Raw genomic sequence first — 22474 nt, forward strand, 5'->3', positions numbered from 1 at the left:
TAATCGCAGCTATCTGAACACTGGAAAGAAGATTCCAAATAATGAAAGCTTTCACACATGCAACAAATAAATAATTAATATTTCAGATTCTACCCTGAGAAATTGATGTGCTCAGAATAGAAAGTTGATTTTTTGTAAAGGTACACTGGAGTTCTTTATAGAATGGCTGTATTCTGCATATTAGGTTGTTAAACATTCATTGGGAGATTGCAGTCAACAATTGTTATCTTCACTGCTCCTTCAAGAGACCATGCTGATTAAAATAATAATATGAATGTATATATACATACATTCTACCAATACACTATTGAGTTGAAATTGCCCAGCTAAATAGGTAAAAAATTGCTATAAACATGTAATCCAAATATACTAGGTGTGTACAGAGGGCAAGTATAACCCACACTGAGGCTCACCTGGAAAACAGGTCGGAGCCATGTGGATGGTAAATTTCTCATTGCATTAGTCCAACTTTGCTATTTGATTGCTATATGCACATAAGTTGTAAATTTCCTTCGTCCCTCATACCACTATTTGAAGTCTTGACCATGTCCACTAATTTCAAACACTGCAATGTTATATTGGTTTTATAAGCAAAGCAAACATAAGAAGTAAGAACACTGTGATCATGAAGACATTAGGTGTTGCAGAATCACCATTTGTAAATACCTTGGAGAAGAAAAGAGTAAAAAGCAAGTTATATCCTATGTGTATTTTATACATAAAATAAATGATTACACAGTGCAGTTTTTACTTTAGACACATACTAAGCTAGAAAATATACGTATTCAATTAAGCAAATTATTAGTATGTGCTTGTAATTAAAGGTAAGAGTTAAGAAATTGAATATTGCCGAGCAGTAGTGGCACATGCCTTTAATCCCAGCACTTGGGAGGCAGAGGCAGGTGGATTTCTGAGTTCGAGGCCAGCATGGTCTACAGAGTGAGTTCCAGGACAGCCAGGGCTATACAGAGAAACCCTGTCTCGAAAAACAAAACAAAACAAAACAAATCAAAACAAAAACAAAACATAAGATGAAATAAGTAGTCCTTGTTTATTGGATGATACAAGTGAATGAATCTCATTTTCCCTTTTATACAACTGACTATTATTCAATTGGTTATAGCTTGTAGATTTCACTCTATTCTTTATTAACTCCTAAAATTGCACATAAAATGTTATATTAAGCAAAATAGATTTTGGAATTGAAAAAAAAAACCAAACTCTCAAGCTGTCAACTGAGTCAATATTCATATTTGGATGTGTTAAAAGAAGGCAAATTGAGATAAATAATTTTCAATACATACACAGTTCTAGAGGTCTGTGTGCTTACAATGATAAGCTTCTGTCTTATAAGGCAATACTTCGAACATGAGGAAGAGCACACCAGTCGTCTTCAACTCAGTCACATTGTAAGGATGCTTCATGATCATTTGTGCTTCTGTTTCCTTGTGTTTCATTATATATGGGAGTTCGTGCAGCTCTCTAGCTGTAGCTTTTAACGTTTCAGGTGAATATCCTCATGTCTTTCCACCTGAAGACGAATGTTCCAGAGCAGCCACCCTGTATCACTGTCAAATCTCATGCTGAGCAGAGTTGGGACTTAAATGAGATTAACATAGCTCCGGCTCTGAGACCAAACACATGTGAATTCAGGTTTGATCTCTGCCATTTGGTGGTTCTGTCATGCAATGGCTGTTGTTACTGTTTTATACCTGGAACACAGTGAAATTCAGAGGTAAAACACTACAATTATCAGACAATATCATGGGTGGCAAAGATATAGCTTTTTAAACTTATAGTTTACTTCACTCTTTTTTTCCTCCTTCAAAGCACTTTCATGTGTCCTCACATATAATCCTCCAAAAGTAATTATCTTTTATTTTTAGCTTTTTCTCTCCCTGACTGAGACTGCTTAATGATGAATGTTTACTTCACAAGTATGAAGACACAGACATAATAAAAGGCATATTTGATAAAATCCTGCAAGTGACACTAGGAAAATTGAGAATACAAATGAATTCATTAGAAAAAATAATTTCATTCCTATTAGGATCATTTTGAACATATGTTTAAATATTTTATTTTAATTCTGCACAATGTCTGTGTTAGCTGATTTGTACTAATATAAAAATCTCCACGTACCAATGCCTTGTAACGACAGAATGTTTTTATAGTTCAGAACATTTTCCTTGGAAGTTTAAATCACAGTGCCAGTGATTCAATATCAGCTAAGTGAAGCTGGGAGCACAGTGGAATGTTGAAATACATCAAGAAGAGCTGAAGAATGTCTCTGGGGCTTATTTTTAAAAAAGCAGTAACCTCAGTTGCTAATTATGCTCCAAAGGATTCTCTTTAAAAATACTCTACACACAACACCTGTACATGAGAGAGTTGGTGGTGGTGTAGAAATAAGTCTGTGTCATATACACATTCACTTGATCCTATGTTTGATCTGTCAGAATATTGGATCACACTTTTTAAACATAGGACTAGTGAGGGTAAGGTGACAGGCTAAATTCTCACACGTTTCATTCATTTATTTGGCTTAGCTTTCCTTTACATTTGCAGCCTGAAGCAATCAAAAGATAATTTTGTCTAACTCTGAATTAAAGAGAATTATAAAAAGAAACTTCATATTCTGTCTCTGTTCAATGTTGTGAATGTGATCACAGTATTTTTTTATAAATGGTGGTTCCTTAAAACTCATAGAAAGTGTGGTAACCAACTAGTCAAGTATGTACTCACCTCATAATTTGGAAGACAGAGGCAGAAAGATCATACAAACATCAAGGCTAAGATTGCCTACATGAGAGACCAGCCTGAACTACATATGATCTTCTCTTCTTACAAAAAGAAAAGAAAAGAAAGACAAGATAAAGGAACAGAAACAATGAAGATAGTACATGGTTTTTCCATGATCACAAAGCCTCTAAATGGTTAAATTCTGCAATAGCACTTTCTGCTAATATGGAGCTCAACGGTTCCTAAACACCTGCTTCATGTCATTTTATATAATTTTATTTTCATTTTCTTTACAGTGTAAAGTGTTCACTCTTATGGCTCGACTCTCCACAGGGGTGAACTTATAGCTGGAACATGTTACTCTGTGGAAATCACTACGAAAATGCACACTGACAATTGCTGTTATTAATGCAATTGATCACTAAGATCTTACATCTGGAAGAAGAGGGTCAGACTGTAGTTAAATAGATCCAGATCCTCACAGGCTACCATGGGGATGATATTCTGGTGAGAAGTCTAATGATATAGGAAATTTTGAATTCTGAATCTCTTTAGCATTGGCTAGCACTCTTCAGCTCACAGACAAATGAATTCCCATTAGTCTTGCCATCTGGTGCCCTAACATCCAACCACTAAGAGTTCTGGGCATTTGGGGAAGGTTTCATTGGCAAGCTTATTGCCATTAAAGAATTTCCCTTCTGAATATTGGCAGCCAAAGTGTGTGATATCCTGCTGAGCAGGAGGGCTAGGATGTGAAGGGCAGTGAGTCTGAACCGTCTGTACTTCCTAGTAGTGACACCAGACATCAATCTTAAGTTGAGACAGCCCAGAACACCTGAAAATAAGAACACCGTTAAAAGAACAAACTGGGCATTATCCAAGCAACTGGAAGAAAGAATGATTGTCACTAAACCATTTTCCTAAGAAGCTTCTCAAATCAGGACAGTACACTGAAATTAATTAGAGTCCATTTGGCTGTGAACACACACACACACATACACTCACACAAGCAATGTCTTTTTATAATGAATACATGTATTACAGTGTAAGTCATTGTGACACAGTATCAGAGTATTACTATTACACTAACAGATGTATAGAATCTCAAATTCACCATGTGCTATGAAGCTCTGCTAACAAGGAAATTATGGTTCATGGAAAAACTGGCAATAGAATAATCTTTGTGAGGCATAGCCTTTAACAATTTATCATAACTGTTTATGGCTGATATTTACTGGCTCTTGATTTAATAGGCTATCAGTTTCAAAATATTTTATTATTTATAATTATGTGTATGGGTGAGGAGGCCAGAAGCAGGCCTCAGATTCCTTGGTGCTGCTATTATTGGAAGTTGTGAGCTGCCCTGCATGGGTGCTAGGAACTGAACTAGATTCCTCAGCAAGAGCAGTCTGCAGAATGTGATATTAAAAACAAGATTGTTCATAATGCCTGCATTAACACTTTTAAAGTTAAGGTTTTTGATACTAATGTTTTTAATAATTAGTATCAAAACTGTTTATCATTCTTGATTTAAAACTTTTAAATACAAAATGGTACTCCTTGGGAAATGTACATGTCCCATAAGTGCCTTCTGCACATGTGTATTTGCAGATACATGATCATGTGTGTTTGTGTGTGGGTGAGTGAGTGAGTGTGTGTGGGTGAGTGAGTGAGTGTGTGTGTGCGTGTGTGTGTGTATGTGTATATGTGCATGCACATGTATGTATGTGTGTGCAGGGTAAGACTAAGTCTGGTTCTCAGTGGACCCAAACATCTTACTGGTGGAAGAATCATGGAAGTAGAGGAAAGGGATGGTTGGAGGCCATGTGGAAGTCTTCAGATTTTTAAAACAGATACAGATCACAACATAAGAAGTACATGAATATACCTGTGTTTTCTAACCATTTTTTTTAAATTCTTAATTTGGTTATTTTAGCAAACAGATATTTTCTGTGGCCATAGCCTATTTTTTTTTATCATGGGACATAATAACATTTACATACAACTATGGATCGTATGTTGAGAAAATTCCCTTCCATACGTATGTACTCACTTTCTCTCACTTCCCTTCCTTGAATTTTTCTTCTACTTTCAAATAATAAAGACATGGTTTTACATCTTTAACCTATTTTATATATCTATTCACTATAAATGAGAAAAGGAATATTTGTCTTTTAGAGACTGGCTAAACTCTATTATGATTACCCTACTTGTAACCATTTTCCTGCAATTGACATGACTTTGCTCTTCTTTATGGAAAATAAATACTCCATTGTACACATGCCCCATTTCTTAATCCATTGTTTTGTTGTTTACAGTGGTTTCATAGTTTAGTGACTGTAAATAGTATTAGCCATAAAAATGCTATGTTGGTATATGGGAGATGCATTGACTTGAGGCCTCTGTGTAAATACAAAGGTGTGATAGCTGAGTCAGCTGGCAGGCCTGTCTTCACTGATAATGTAACTTGAAGTCTATTTTTTCTTCTCTTAAACAGTTTTAGAATTTGAGAACAGGCAAGGTAAGGGAAGACAATACCCTGCTACTAAATGTAGACTTCCATTTTGTTCCTAGCTCAGCGGAGATATTCAGTCCTGGTAGACTTTGACCTTATTCAGCAGGTTTCCCCACAAACACTATTCTACATCATTGTTGTATATCTCTGTTTTGTGCCATAAAATGCTGTCTTATCATTGTTCTTTTCACTGAGTGACTTGGAATCAGCTATGATGGTAGGAGATCTTTCTTGTTCTTTGGCTTGCTTTAGCTGTCCATGCTCTTTTGCATTTCCAAATGAATTTTAAGGATTTTTTTCCAACTTCTGTGAATAATGGCATTGGAACTTTGAAGGGGATTATAGAGTGTTTTAGCAGTATACCCATTTTCTGAATGTAAATCATAGCAATGCATGAACGAGAGTTTCCATCTCCAAACATCTCTTTCATTTCTTTCTACAGAGATTTAAATATTTTCTTTATAAATTTTCTCACTTCGTTGGGTTCATTATAGGGAGTACTCATTTTTTTTTGAAAAATGGAATTATGCAAAAGATTCCGAGTAATTTCTCATTATCTAAGTTTTTACATGCTAATTTTCTGCATTCAAATTGAGTTCAAATTTTTTTATTAGATGTAAGATGTGGAACACTGATGGTTGGTTAGAACAGGATAAATTTGGAAGTGCATACAATTGGAGCAAAAGAGAATGACCACGTGATACTGCCGAGGCCAGAAGAAAAGCCATGCAAAGCAGAATCAGACCCCAGGGTTTTGAAAAGTTCAAATAAGATCTTATCTAAAATACAGGCTTTAGTTTTGACTAGAGGAAACTGAGAAGACCTTTGAAGTTATTCAAATGACATCAGCAATGATCTTTAGAGAGAGTGGCAGGTAAGAGAGTAATACATCTGCCCTTCTCAGGTGTTTAAGACAAAAATAATTGGTAAAAATGGGGCAGGGAGGTCAGGGGAATGCTGCATTATAAGAAACCATGCTTGTATAAAAATAACCTGCAGGATAAGGGATTAGCACAAAGAACATGAAAGATCAAAGAAAGACTTGATTTTTACCAGTGAAAGTACATGTAATAATAAATCCAATAACTAGTGTGACTTAGTTACTGATGGTCCAGATGAACCAATTTCCTAACCAAGAACATATAGTATTGTCTACTGTAGAAGGACAACAGTAAATGTATTGGGTATATAAAATTGGACAAATTAAGGTTCTTCATATTCAAATACTTATAAAAGAGAGGTGTATTCAAATTACAGGAGTATTAGTGAATTTAGAGGCTCTTTTGCCTGAGAACATAAGGATTATGCAACTCATTTTCATTAGGGAACATAAAAGGAGTTTCCTTAAGATAATCATAGAGATGAAAAATGTGTTGACAGATGATACAAAGATAGGAGACTGTGGCAGGCACTGTGTTGTTCAAAAGGCAGAGAATGGAGCATATATGAGGGAGAAGAAGGTACGTTTGCTTCTATAACATTTATGTGCCACAAAATATGACTCTTATTATGTTATTTCAATTTTACAGTTAAAAATGTTAAACACACTTTTATCTTGCTTAGAATAGCTCTCAGGTTTGGCCTGTAAGAAGCGGATGTACCTTTTTTGCAAGGTTTTGGAGTATGAGACCCACATACAGATGTCCTTGTGAGTGCTTTTGATTACACAGACTTTGAGCATTCTTTCCAGGAAAATAAGTGTGGGAACAAAAAATGTCAATGGGACAGTGGATGGGGAGGCACAGATGAAGGGATTTTGACTATAGTTGGAAAGAAGGCATGCTCAAAAGGTATTAAAGTAACATCAAAAATGAGAAACAAGAAGACTATTGGAGACCAAACAATGAACTAACAACAGCTGAGTCTGAATGTCAGGTAGTAATAGATCATGGCAGACAGTTAGGTGGTGTCAGGAGGTAATGTATCATCATAGAGTTATGTGGCATGGAGTATGAGTTATTCTTATTACAATAATCTTTTACTGGCACAAATAGATCTTTCAATGACCAAAGACACACAGCCATTACTTAAGCACTCTTTCTCCAATTATATCAACACCTAACACTCATTGATAACTTTCCTGTAAGTCTGCTCCTTGCATTTATACTTAAGGACTACTACAGAGGATGTTGAGTACTTGGTTTAGGCTTTCAGGTCTTATTCAGTCTGATTCTTTTACTGGACACAGACTTACTCTTTGCAAGTTCAGGAACATGGAAACTTTCTAATGTAAAAGCTAGGCTTCTTTGTTATAAAGTGCTAAAAATAAATTTTATAACACAAAGACAAATTTCCTTTTTGGTGGCAAAGAAAGCCTGCTAACTTTTTTTTTTGTTTCCCCATTCAATCAGGATGCTCATTGTGCAGAGAATTCAGTTTTACCAAATATTCTGGTACTGCTCTATTTGGTTGCCTTTTCCTGACTGGCTTCTATTGTGTTGGTCTCCTGGTCACTTCCTCCTGTAACACCTCCTTTTAAATTTTGTAGTTAAGTGACTTTTCACTTCTGGTCCTTGAAGATACAAATTATATAAATTTTTGTTCCAAGATTAATGTAGCAGAGTTCATTGTATCTCACCACAGGAGGGCATACTGCACAGGAGTGTGTGGGAGTAGTTGCCAATCCCAGCTAACTCTGCCACAGGATCACAATACTTCTACAATTTCTGCTCCCTAATTTAGCTTGTTCAAGTTATTGTACATGCCATTACTATGGAAGAAATGCCTTCTTTCTTTGCAAAACACACTGACCCCTTTAGATCTTACTATTGTAATTAAGAAAAACCCTGAACTGTGCTGTAGCTTACCCTAGGACAGTTATGTGAATGCTTTGATCTAGACCTAAAAGCATGAACTTTGCTTATAGAGTGAATAAGATGCCTTGAATTGGTACAAAACCATTCATTTCACTATTATTTGAAATGCAATATTGGTAACATTTATTTCAAATATTGTCAACATTTGTAGAAAATTTTTTCCTACATGGAGTGTTGGTTTACCAAATTTGTGAGAAGTAAACTGATCTCTTTAGCCAATATTGTCTCTTTTCTAGCCTGTTACATTTCCTGACATTCCAGTGTTCATATCATTCAGTGGTGTTTCAGTTTCAGAAACACATCATCTGCTGAGCAGGCAAAACTTATTTTTCCTACATCTTCAGAAATTAATATCAGTATTCCCTCTCTGAAGCATATGGTCAAGACCTACAGCTGTGTATTGAATGGACAGAAATCTGCTCTCTGTCTACGAAACCACAGAATAACTGTGAGCAGAGATGCAAAGAAGGAATGGCAAAGTAGGAGAAAAATAGAGACAATTGGTTGGCGTGTCTTATTTATACCCCATTTTATAGTTAATTCTTATCATAATCTGAAAATAAAGTAGATAATAGGGTGAAAATTTACAATGATATTTGGTGACTAAGTGGCTCGATTAATCTGATTGAAAAGCCTACCAAGTATCTAGAGGCTTAGAACCAGCTGTAAAGAATATTCTGGCTTGAATAACAATGAAAATACAGGCATCTTTTGAGCAATATGTTATTTGTTCTACTAAGTCTAAAGGCACAGCCATTAGAATAACCCTAGCTTCAATATGGAAATGTGGAGCTCTGTGGTTTTATAACTCTGCAGTGTGTCTAACCTAATAAATATACAGGATGCACACTACCCACACTGTGTGAGTATGTACTTGCAAAATATACTCTGGAGTTGACTCATAAGCCATTTGGAGAAAGAGAATACTCCATTTTACTCATCTTTCCACAAATGTATCTTTATTGATCTACCTTTTAAGTTTCTAAAACTTGAGTGAAATATATTGCACAATCATGGTTACAGGATGAAGTATAGCTCAGAGGCAGAACAATATTCTCAGGAAAGATACTCTAGCATCTCATAGGAACTCCTGCAGGCCCTAAGAGGACACTCCCTAACTATCCAAAGACCACTTTAAGGTTTCAGCCACTTTTGTATCAATGCACTAAGCATGAAGTTTCACATGGACTTTTGGCGTTAAAATCACACTTAAGCTAAAACAGAGTTTCACTTCTAAGCATGGCCTCGAAGGCTTGTTTTGTTTGATCATTTTGTTTTATTCAATAACACCTCTTCCCAGGGCCAGTGTACTTTCCTTGCTATTCCTAAGATGTCCTGTGAGTCATGAAGATATTATTCCTTAACACCTTGGTTATAGTCAGCATCCATGACACAGACTGTGACACTGTTCAGTCTCTCCTTGCTCATTGTCAAGTGTATCCCACAGTTTTGAAGCAATATCTGCTTAGAAATTATTACTGTATATTCTTTCTCTACCACCCCATTTTTATATTCTGAGATAATTAAGAAAAAAATTTCATATAAATACTAAAATGGAAACAAAAACAAACCCATCTCCATGTGGAAAAACAAGACTTGGGTCTTTAAAAGAGGGTGATAATCAAAATCCTAAGGAATTATAACAGAATCATTGTGGTAAGCAGACTGAGATGCTGGGAGAGTACAAGAATTGTCAGGCTTGCAGGGCAATGGTAGCACATGCCTTTAATCCTAGCACTTGGGAGGCAGAGGCAGGCAGATTTCTGAGTTCGAGGCCAGCCTAGTCAACAGAATGAGTTCCAGGACAGCCAGGGCTACACAGAGAAACCGTGTCTTGAAAAACCAAAAAAAAAAAAAAAAAAAGGAATGGGCAGGCTTCTAGGTGCTCCTAATAAAATGTGGACCTCGCTGGTTTCCTCCATGATGTCTACAGTTTAGCCCCTCACCCAGTGACAATGTTTATAGAATGGAGTAGTACATGATTGAAGCTAGCAAGGCATAAGGAAATAAAAGCCAGAACAAAACTCTGGATTTCCTATCACCACCTTTCTAACACAGTCACTTTAGAAAGCCAGTTAAAAGGAAATGTGCTGTGTTGAGCTTAGCCAGCTGGAAGTGCTTTTTAGACACAAGCTTCAGTTTACCATGCATCGTCTAAAGTGCCTTCATCCAGTCCACATAAAGGAAATGCTGACTAAGGAGTTATGAATATTTAATAAAGTCATCATATTTTGGTTATCAGGTTATATTGATGTTGTGTTAGCAAAATTTATTGATTATGATGTTACAATTAGATCAATAAACAGTAAAACCCCTGTGATAGTACAATAAAGATTTTTGATACTGTGCCTTATTTTATGTACAGTGGTAGAACTAGACACTGGGATGACTTTCAGGTATTTAATAATTCTCTATCCACTGTCTCTGTGAACTTAAGGGCCTGGGAGTAACCACTGAATACTGAGTACTTTACATTCCCTCCAGTCTTGGGGGAATGGATACAATACTTCCTTACATTATCCTCTCTTGTGTGACATAAATAACTATTCTGTATATTCAAGTATGTTCAATAATGGGATGAAGGAACACTGTCTTTGCTGTCACTAAAAAAAATTGTTACTTGATTAAAATAGGCTTATTAATCACTTTGATGTTAGATCAAAATGTATCTCCACTTTCTCATTTACAGACAAGTTTCTGGGAAATAGCGGAGGTAAAATGTGTAATCTGCTTTAATATTTTGTATGTACTAAGGGAAGCTATCCTGCATATGCATCTGTCCTTTATCAAAGCTAGCTATAACTTATCAATCTCATTTGGAATCAAGACAAAATGCTGTATCCATGCCACAGTATTTAAACCATTGTAGTAAATAGCCAAAGACCCCAGATTTGTATGAATAGGGATTCATGAAATCTCATTTCTCAGACATTTTGGAGATAGAAAATGAAGGAAAATAGGCAGGGCTTGGTCACTGCCTCAGCACAGGACAGAAAAAAAATGTCTTTTCTAAAGGATCCCTGGCTACATCAAAAGTTTTTGTAAAGTCATCAACACTTTATAAAAATTATATTGTAAAAAATAATTTGTAATTTTTTTTGGAATTCAAACATTTACTGATAAGTTATAAGAAAATATATTTTAAATATTTTTACATAGATGTTATTTTTGCTTTTTTATTTTTTTTGGTTTTTCGAGACAGGGTTTCTCTGTGTAGTCCTGGCTGTCCTGGAACTCACTTTGTAGACCAGGCTGGCCTCAAACTCAGAAATCTGCCTACCTCTGCCTCCCAAGTGCTGGGATTAAAGGAGTGTGCCACCACTACCCGGCTATTTTTGCTTTTTTAACAAGACAACAAATTAAATGATAGTGTGATAGAAGTGACTTGATTTTTACATAAAGAATCTTGTTTGAATATTTGATATGGTACAATATATAGTATCTTCTAAGTTCTATGGAAAATTTTATTAGGTTATAAACTATCCTTTTCTATTCCAGCCATGCATACTAACATATATGTGTATATATATATATATATATATATATATATATATATATATATATATATATATATACATATATACATTCATTATGGTCATAGAGGTCCTCATGAGATTTTTTTTCTATTTTTTACTTTAAGCTTATATGTTATGCAGTTTTCATTCATTGTACGAATTTTATAAATTAAAGCTAACTTGATTTGCATGAAATCAAATACTACACTAAACATAGTTTTAGTTTTTAGCTTTCTCAAGGACTTTCATTATAAAATTTCATTTTTTGTTTTGTTTTTGTTTCATTTGTTTGTTTATTGAGACCTGATTTTGTGAAGCCCCAACAGGCTTGTTATGAACTGAAATGGACTATTGTTCCCATTTCTCAAGTGCCTGGGTTACAGGTTTGACTCATTACTCTGGCTTAAAATTGTGAAATGTGAAACCACAATTTTTCTTTTAAAACGCAAATGAATACTATAATTATTAATAACATTATTAGTAGTATAATTTAGATATTTGGCATTTTATCCAATGACAATAAATGCTACATTATTTTTCCTTCTGTGGAAATGTTTAAAATATATTTAATAACAACTTATTATCAGTTAATGTTTTATTTCTGAAGAAAATACAAATTACTTCTTGCATCATTTTATGCATCTTCCTTTTTGAAGCCTAATGTAGTCACAGCTGCTATGGAGACAGCATTGTTTTTCTATGCTGAAAAGGATACCTGGCTTCAACCTCTGCAGTCCACCTGCAAATACATATACATGTATTCATAACAACCCAAACATACATACACACATAAATACTGGCACACATAAGTCCTACACGGAGAGAACACACGTATAGGAAACTCTCTCAGAATCAAAGCATTGGGTGAATCATCCACTAAATCCCTACTTTGGAAACATTTCTTCTCTTTAAAGATATTTTTTTCTATTCTGCTTGTTTTTGTTTTATTTTCTATTGCTGGGATGAAAGTGCTAAACAAAATAATCCAAAGGAGAAAATGTTTATTTGGGTTATAATTCCTACCTATCAACTTAATTCCTTTCAGGGAAGTCATTATGGGAGAAGCTTGAGAAAGCAATTCACATTACAGTCACATCAAGAACACAGAGCCTGGATTAAAAATGCATAGCAGTGCTCAGTTAGAATATAGAGCTATAGAATAATATGTGCACAGCAGTGCTCAGTTGTAACACAGAGCCACAGATAGATTCATACATTGTAGTGACAGTTCACACTCTCCACTTCTTCAGCCCAGGACTCTGGGCCAGGAATTTGCCAAATACCATGCATGGGTTGGACCTTCATCACCATAACCATCACTTGTACCATAAACTACATGTTTCTGAAATATGGTTACTTTGCTATAGTGGCTTGAATAAGAATGGCCTCTATAGGTTTATATACTTGAAATCTTGGTCACTAGTTGATAAAACTGTTTTGAGAAGGATTAGAAGGTTTGCTCTTTTAGAGGAGTTGTGTCATCAGTTGTGGGCTCAACACCAGCACCAGTGTCTTTCCCCTTCAGCCTCCACACTGTAGAGAAGATGTAAGTTCTCTGCTAAATAAAACATTTTGCATACCTGACTGCCTGCTACTTGATGCTACTCACTATGGTGGCCGTGGACTCACCCCTGAAATTGTAAAGAAGCCCCAAATTATATGCTTTCTTTTATAAGTTGCCACGGCCATGGTGTCTCTTTGTAGTGATAGAACAGTAAGTAGGACACATACCTTCAAGGATGCTGTTTCACTAACTTGCCACATACATGCATGACACATCCACACACCCAGGCAAATGTATGCACACTAGCAAATTCACTTGTACACATACTCTGACATGAAAATCAGCTAAGCTGAAAGCAGAATGGGGACCATTTGGAAAGAGAAACGGCATCAGTAGAAGTCCTAAAAGGAATACACAGCAAATAATTCAGCTAAGCATAATCAAACACATTTTATATGTGCATCAATATGCCATAATGAGTTCATTACTATGTTTGATAATTATATGCAAAATAAAACTTTTGAAGAGAAAAATATCAACAGAAACTTTATTTGTATCACACACTGAAAATAAGTGATATGTACTTCAAATGGAAAATAAATGTAAACAAAATAAAACAGTGAACAGTTTCATCTAAGAATACTACTCATCAATAAAAGACCAAATAACTATAAACAAGGAAAGTAAACAGTCTATTATTTCTTTACGTTGAATAAAACAGAGCCTAACTTCATAATCTGAGTACTGTATGGTTCCATTTATTTGACATCCTCAAAGCAGAGAAGCTGAAAGGACAGAAAGTAAACTGTTAGGTGACATGGACTGTGAGTGACAGTGAGTCACGGACTACCTTGTTCATATGTTGTTGTACAACAAGGTAGAAGCTTAAAAAATACAGTTTATTGTGAGCCGATTTCAGGAACGCGGAAATCAACCTGTCACTTCTGTGAACCCACCAGCCTCAGCCCCACATTTCTCTGTTGTTAAGCTGTTCAGCTGAGGACAGGTTATATTGCATCTACAGTCTCAACTGCACATGTTCTATCCACATTCATTTGCTTGACTGTTGACTGGATTTCCAGTGTTTATACTAACAACCTTAGCCCCTGAAGTCTCGTTAGTTAAGAACCTCTCCCTGTTCCCCTTCAGAAGTAGATCAGCAACGGATATTTCCCATCATGGCATCTAAGAATGGGAGAACATGAGAGAGTACTAGAAACACAGATATTCTTTTAAATTACCAAAGTGATATTGCACCCATCACCTTTGACAGAGCCCTGTTTCCTGGAAGGAAGTCACTTAACCTTGCTAACTTAAAAGGAAGAGGATCACTGAAGCGTGGTCCTGAATTGACTGGAATCACCAGAGCCTAGTCCCCATTTGGCAGGAGAGAATGATGTCATGCAAGCTCAAAGGCTTCTCTCTCTCAGGGTTCCAAAGACCCATTTCATTACAATATCAAAGATCTTAACTTTATAATATATTTCATGAACCACTCTAGATTGTGCCTATCTCAATCACAGGGGTACATGAACAAAATGTAGAATGATAAAATTTCTCTATAGCAATAGTAATTACATAACTGCTTTTGAATGTCAAGTGTTGAATATTAGTAATGGAGGTTTTACTGAAATATGTACATCTTATAAAGATGTGTGTGTGTATGTGGGTATGCTCGTGTGCATGTATGTGTGTGTGTACGTGTGTGTCTGTGTGGATGTGTGGATTTGTACGTTGCACCATATGAAAGCATGTACTCAATTCAGACATTGGATCTCTAGGAATTAGAGATACCAGGAGTTGTGAACCTCGCAATGTAGAGAGAAAGAAACATGGGTCCTCTAAAAGAGCAGCAAGTACTCCTCACCTCTGAACCAGCCAGGCCCTGAAACTTGCACATTTATTAAAACTGTTTAAAGTTAACAACTCAATAATATAACATACATATTACATTAGAATTTGGCTACATGGGTGGAATTTTTGGCGACATATTAAACAAAAATATTCATAAAAATGTATGTTTTGGCACTGTAAATAAGCATAATTATTTCTAATTATGCCATGGCAAAGCACTAATAAAACGTTATATGAACATAAAGTCTATAATTTACTTATAGAAAAAGAAAAAATATTACTGCTGAACAGAATATATAATTTTATTAAATCTTTCTATAAAAACCTTTCTAAATAATATTTTCCTCCTTAATATTTACTTTCAATTATTAGGACAAAGAATTTACCACTTCAAGTACTGAGAAAGGTATGCAAAAAAAATTAATTATTCCATTCACATAAGAAGAGTTGGAACCATTTTTGTAACCATCCTTGAAAATAATTTACTTCCAATAAGCTGAATATAGACTTATGCAAAAAAAAAAAATCTTCCTGACTCTTATCCATTGCTGGAAAGGGACATAGGTGAGCCCGTGGGATCCTGTTACTTCCTGCTGTTTATGCAGCTGTGCTTCATTGATCTCAGACTCCTGTTACACAGTTTGTGATAGGAAGTAAATGCTTTCAAAACAACTACAGACACAGATCTTTAACCTCTGCCTTCATGGATTCTTTGTTCCACAATTACTTCTGTGGAGGTTATACGGAAACAGCTTTACACTACCTTACCCATCTGTGAACGCACATTTTGGATACATTAGGATCAATATTTAAGTTCAAATATTGGTAAGTCAAGAAACATGGATATTTAAAAACAGGGTTTATAAGCACCAGGTTCTAAAACACTCAATATTGAGATTTCCAAGGAGGTAAGCAGTTTACAAAACTTAGAAAATTCATCAAAGTTATTACCTCTTAAACAAAGCCCACCCAACATCTGAAGATACAGATAAACTGTGTTGACAAATCTCTTATATGTAATAAGTAAGCCAGAAATTTGGACCCTAAACAGTTTCAGATACTTTGGGTAGTTTTAAAAGACCTTATGATGAATCACTGCTCATTCATGCAAGAATAATTCTTGAATTTCTTATCTACAATGTATTTATTAGAGTTATTAAATGAATAAAACAATAACCAACCATGAACTAAGCATTTATCAGACAATGGTTAATGAAAACACTTTTCCTGCTTGAAGTGAGTGGGCCTTGTTAGGTAATCCTGGTACTGCTTGGTGTAATAAAGAGTCTCAATTTGCATTTTTATTTTAAGGACACATGAAAGGCATGTGAAATGGTGTAAATCTTGGTAAGCTATGAGAAGAATCATGTGTAATGACCAGTGTGTATGTAGAAGTCTATTTTTAAAGATCAACATCAAATATTGTCGTGGTTTGCTTATTCCAACAGCTTTTCATATCAAGAAATGATATGGTGCAATATTTCATTATACACCAAGTTTTCCCACTGGAGAATTTTTCTTTAATTAGAAATGTGTTATCACATACTGAAAACTCATCACTGTCCATTGACTATGTTGTTACAACACCACAAGTTAGTTTTTAGGATCTGTCATATTGTAAATGTTGGCAAAGCGTAAATTTTGGAAGTCATTTCATTTCTGTAATTGTGTCACATACAGTGTGAGTATTTACTGGTTTAAGTTTCAATGTATATGTATTCATAATTTGTGTATGGTCTAGTTCCAAAAGTGCTTCAAGGAGCCTTCTTTTAATGATTGTTCTGTTAGCTAGCCTGGAATGCCTCTGAAAAGGCTAGCTAACAGAACAATCATCTGCTCTCAGCAGAGCAAAGCACATGACTGAATGGAAGTTGCTCTGTTCTCATTCTCATCGCTTGTTGTAAATCATGTGTTTTGCAGAGATTAATATTATCTGGGCAGCACACCAAGCACACCACAGTTCTGAAGCCTATAACTTATCCACAGCACTGAGACAGTCTGTCCTGCAGCAGTATAGTTCCTGGGTAAGTTGTGGGAAATGGAATAAATGTGAAAGTATCATTTGTTTTTTAAATTTCGAGTCTTTCTGTATTCTCCTGGTAAACTACTAGAAGATGTGTGCTAAGTGACTCCTTCCCGTTTATAAAACCAGGCACATAGGAAACAGACACTCTTTCCAGAAGTAAATCTTTGTTTGGTATGAAACACTCATGAAAACACTCTAGACAGCAATCTGAGACCGTACCTCTCCATTATTATTTATTTATTGTCTTTTTTACCTAATCTCAACCAGGAGGCAGACATATATACAATAGGTTTCAGTTCACTATATTCAGACAGAAATATTTTATACACATAATATTTTAATTAGAAAAACTTGCATTTTTTTCAAAAATCTGGGAAAAAATTCATAAGTTATAGGCATGGTCCCCAAGACTCCCGGTAGTATTAGGAGACTGGCACCTTTTGAAGTCTAGCCTAGTGGAAAGTCGTTATATCAGTTGGAGATGTGTCCATGGAGGGATTTTGGACCTCAGTTATTTTCTCTGGCTCTGTATTTAAAGAGGTGAAAGCTAAATACCACAGACCTGCATGCTATTGAAATTTACCATGAGGTTCCACAGACAGAAGGATACCCTTACCATTGCTGTCTGCATTTGCAATATCTAAAATTGTGAGCTACATGAGCTTATGTTCAGACATTAGTTTTGTTTGTGCATTTCTTTGTAGTGACCTCATATCATTTAAGTACTCTCTGTAGGTAAGAGATGTGTTTACAGTAAACACAGTATATAGAAACTATAGTAGCTCTAATTTTAAGAGGATAGGATTGAGTGCTGAGATAGTAAATGAAGGTATAGGCGAATTCATCCTGTCTGAGCCTGGACACTTGATTTTTGTATTTATAGTATAACTCTTCATCACCATTAAGAATCATTCTTCAGTTATTATCACATTTGATCTTTGTTAATAAGCTCATAATTTGTTATGTCAAGTGTTATTAGGAAACTGAAGCTCAATGAGGTAAGAATTAATAAGTTAATAAGTGTGATAAAATTCAAATCTTTAACTGGATACATTTTAACATATTTAAAAGAAACTATGCTTATTTGGGTGCTAACCCAAAAGGCAGAATGGGCAAAGCAGACCTGTAAGCCTGTGATGATGTAATTAATAGAACAGATATAAGAGAAATGTTCCCTAACACTAACATACCAAAGACCCACAGGTTAAAGTAGCTGGGTGTCTCTATTCTATTAAAAGCTACAAACTGAGCAGCTTAAAACAACAACAACAAAGTATATAGTCTCAGAGTTCTGGAGGCTTCTAGAGCAGTTTTACCACCAAAGTTCTAGGGAATATCCACTCTAAAATGCTGTCCTAAGCTCTTGTTGTTTGTGGTTTTGTTAGAAAAAAATCATCAACTTTCAAACTTTTACATTACTTATTTCTGCTTCTTTGTTAAAATTTACCTTTTTAAACTAAGGGAAATGGCCATGATGAATAAGGAAGCTATAGAAGCACATACTAGTATAAACAAGGAGTGCAGGCATATTTGAAGTTGACCAAGGGCATCAGTGCAATTAATGAATGAAGTACCTCACAAGAAAACATCTGTCAGAGAATCATATACCCCAGTTTGAAGAAATATATTTTATATATAAACTACTTTTTCTTTTCTTTTTTATTATTATTATTTTTATTAGATATTTTCTTTATTTACATGTAAATTTCTCCCTTCCCAGTTTCCCCTCTAAAAAAACAAAGAAACAAATGAAAACAACAAAAACAAACCCCAGCTGCCTCCCCACTCCCCATGCCTGCTACCCCACGCTCTCCTGCTTATAGACCCTGGCATTTACCCACACTGAGGCCACTATACACATGCTGCCAGAGCAATCAGTCCCACATATGCACTCTCTGATAAGTGGTTATTATCCCAGAAGTTTGGAATACAGGAAGAACAACCCACAAACCACAAAGAACTCAAGAAGGAAGACCAAAGATGGACATTTCATTCCTTCTTAAAAGGGGGAACCAAGTACCCATGGAAGGAGTGGCAGAGATTAACAATGGAGCAGAGACTGAAGGAAAGACAAGCCAACCTAAATATAGTTAGTTACCTCCTGAGAGGCTCTGACAGTACCTGACTAATACAGATGTAGAGGCTCACAGCCATCTATTGAACTGAGCACAGGGTCCTCAGTGAAGGAGTTAGAGAAAGGACCAATGGAGCTGAGGGGTTTGCAGCCCCTTAAGACGAACAACAATATGAACTAACTAGTACCCTCAGAGTTCCCAGAGTCTCAACCACCAACCAAGGAGTATAAACTACTTTTTAAGGAATATATTAAATGACTTTCAGAAAATAACTCCTTTTGCCATATCTCATTAAATAATTCTAGATTAAAATGCTAATCCAGATATTTGACCCCAGTTTGCTCTAATCTCAATTTTTTACTCCCTTTTTGTCACCCACCCCTGCCATTAAATCATTACATACAGTGACAGCTGGGTTGTAAATGTCCAGCTGCCCCAGGGCTCTTCGTGAAGGACAAGCTTTAGACTGTTTCTTCAGCTCTTTGACAGAATATTGGCGAAAAGGCATGGAACTGAAACTGTAACTTGAAGGTAGAAGCATGTCTCTAGAAAAAAAATCTCAAGGAAAAACATTGCATGCGACAGTAATAGTTGTATGGTCAAACATGAAATGAAATGATGGAATAGTTCACCACTTACTGTGAAAGTTGTACACAGAGTCTTTCCCTCAGAAGTTGGAGGCACCAAAGTAGCTCTAAGTGATAAGGATTATTTCTCACTCAGAGATGGTGACAATTTTGAAAAGTAAGTGGACTGAAATCCTTGTTGAAATGGTGTCCCAAGAAGCTGCCCAACCCAATGAACTTCTGAATTATTTCATCATCTAAATAATAACCATGCCTGCCTATTATATAATAAATTGATGACACTGTGCATCCATTGTCTCTGAAGTTTATTTCCCCTGTACTGTTTTAATCATTTCCAAATAAAATAATGTAAATCAAAAAATGCATATGTATAAAGTTAAAAATGAGTGCAAATCCAAGCAAAATAAGGTTCCTACTGACCTGTTCTCAAAAGACAAATATCTTTATACTACTGTGCTACAGACAGAAAAAAGGGTGGTGAATTTGGAAATAAGTCACAGAAATAGCTCATAAATTGCTATTTGTTTGGAGAGAGTTGATGTAGGAAGAGATATACTGGAGAAAGAAAGGTAAGGGAATTAAGTCAGCCTGTGTTCGTGACCAGCACTTCTGGGTCCCTTCTTCAATAAATTGAATATTCTGAAATACATTTAATATATTGAAATCAAAGCCTGATTTCAAATCACTTTCTTTTCCTTGAATGATCTATGAGATTCCTCATTAGTAGTTATATAAGGCTTATAATTTGAAAGTTACCAAGGCAATCCTGTATTTTAGGACAAATAATAAATGGGTCATGTCTTTGAAAAGAAAATTGGTGTGTGAAATGAAGAACAAATTTAAGCTCAGAGAGTATTTCTTTCATATTGTCATGAAAATTGAAGTGGCAGACATGTCATGTGAAGCAATTAGAGATAATAATTCCATTTCCTAAAATTTATAAGCACGCTATTTGTATTTTAAAGTCAATTTTGAGCCTCACATTACCTACATAAAAGAACTGCAATTTATAGAATACTATTAAACTGAGTGTCATTTTATTTACAATATATTCCAATCAATGATTTTATAACCCCTCTTTAATCTGGCATTATACTTGTTAATGCATTTCTAGTACACATACTAAATGTTTTAGAACAATAGCATGAATATCTTATAATCTATAACTATATCAGAATGATCATTTCCTTATGTTGTTGCTTTGAATCAATGTCTCTCTTTGTACCTCAGGTTGACCTGGAACTTGTATAGACCAGGTCAGTCCTGAAATCACAGGGATCAGTCTGCCTCTGCCTCCTGAATTATACGACTAAATGTCTGAGCCACCAGGTATGGTCATCTTTTTCTAAGTCTATAATAGATGATACATGGAGGAGCTACAGTTTTGCATTTAATGTATAACTGTATATGCTCTCAAAAAATAAAGGGAATCCAGGCATAGCACATATACCTGCTGGCACAAAACTTGGGAGAATGAGGCAGAATTATTACTGTGATTTCAAGCCCAACTAGGCCTGTAGAGTAAATACTAGGTCAGCCAGGGATATATAACAAGACTCTGTTCCAAAACAAGTAAATGAATAAATTGAAAGAAAAATAAAAAGACTTAGTTGAGAAAGAGGGAGGGAGGGAGGGAGAGAGAGAAAGAGAGAGAGAGAGAGAGAGAGAGAGAGACAGAGACAGAGACAGAGACAGAGACAGAGAGACAGAGAGAGACAGAGAGAGAGGCACAAACCAGCATGAGTTCTGAAAGATAAAAATGTTTGGACAATTTTACCTTAAAATATATGTTATGTACTACATATGTTGCATATATAGATTTGTATAGAACTATAATCTAAAGTATGAAATAAAGGACTTTGAAAGTAGTACATATTTGTACAGATAGCTAGTTTAGTATATAAAAAAATGATCAGTCCATTGTCACAAGTCTAACTGAATTATTAACTAGCAAAAAATCTTGCCCTCTGCTTTAAATATGGCATACTCTTGCTGTCCCCTGGTAGACAGTATCTATAAGTGGGCTCCATCAGGTTTCTTTCAGTACTGTTTTTGAGGAAGAGCCTTTATGTCATTACATTGGCCACTGTAAGCATGCCCATTCAAGAATTCAAAATACTGGACCCTTAAACAGAATTTAATCTGCTGCTCATCTCATTCAGGTACTAGCAGATTATGGAAAAAGAACAGTTTTAGAATGATGGAAATAGGTAACCATGATCTCGTGTCAAATGTATCATCAGTAGTGATACCATGTTGGTAGCTGCACGTTCAGTAAAGCATAAGGAAAATAAATTTTTACCCTTAAAGACTTCATCCCCCAAACCTTTAAACACAACATAGTCATGGGCAATTCTAGTTTTGTTTTGTTTTGTTGCTATGATAAAGACCACAATTAAAGACAACTTGGAGGAGGAAAGGGCTTTTTTGACACTAAATTAATGAACAAAAAAAAAATATAGTTGCTGAAGTATTTTAGTGTACATTATAATATAGGTAAACAAATATGCAATATTTGTAGAATTTATGAAAATATTAGTAATATTCAGTGTCATTCAGAAATAGTAAAAAGAAATACATAAACATTTTATATATGCATATATGCTTATGCAAGTGTATGTGCACATGCATGTGTGTTTCAGTATATGATATATATGTATATGATTGTGTATGTGTATGTGTGTATACACACACACACATACACACACACATACACACACACGAGAAATCTAAGTCTCTGGTCTACTTCAGTAGCTACTTTTAACCAGTCAGTGCTTAAGTCTTAGTGGTAGTTTTATTAGGAGATAGACTGACAAATAATTAGCTACTGTTACAACTTG

At 35.3% G+C, this 22474-nt stretch overlaps 1 protein-coding gene across 4 annotated transcripts in view; it reads left to right on the forward strand.

The window, feature by feature from the left end:
• The window catches only part of Agmo (alkylglycerol monooxygenase), a 329966-nt gene that overhangs the window by 85240 nt on the left and 222252 nt on the right, over positions 1-22474 (forward strand). For all 4 annotated transcript variants that reach the window (XM_031357451.1, XM_031357454.1, XM_031357452.1 and 1 more), the window contains exon 4: positions 16867-16970. In XM_031357451.1, coding sequence (XP_031213311.1) covers positions 16867-16970 — 104 coding nt within the window. The remainder of the gene's footprint in view (positions 1-16866; positions 16971-22474) is intronic.

This window comes from Mastomys coucha, unplaced genomic scaffold (genome assembly GCF_008632895.1).
Source record: "Mastomys coucha isolate ucsf_1 unplaced genomic scaffold, UCSF_Mcou_1 pScaffold6, whole genome shotgun sequence".
Taxonomy (NCBI): Eukaryota; Metazoa; Chordata; class Mammalia; order Rodentia; family Muridae; genus Mastomys; species Mastomys coucha.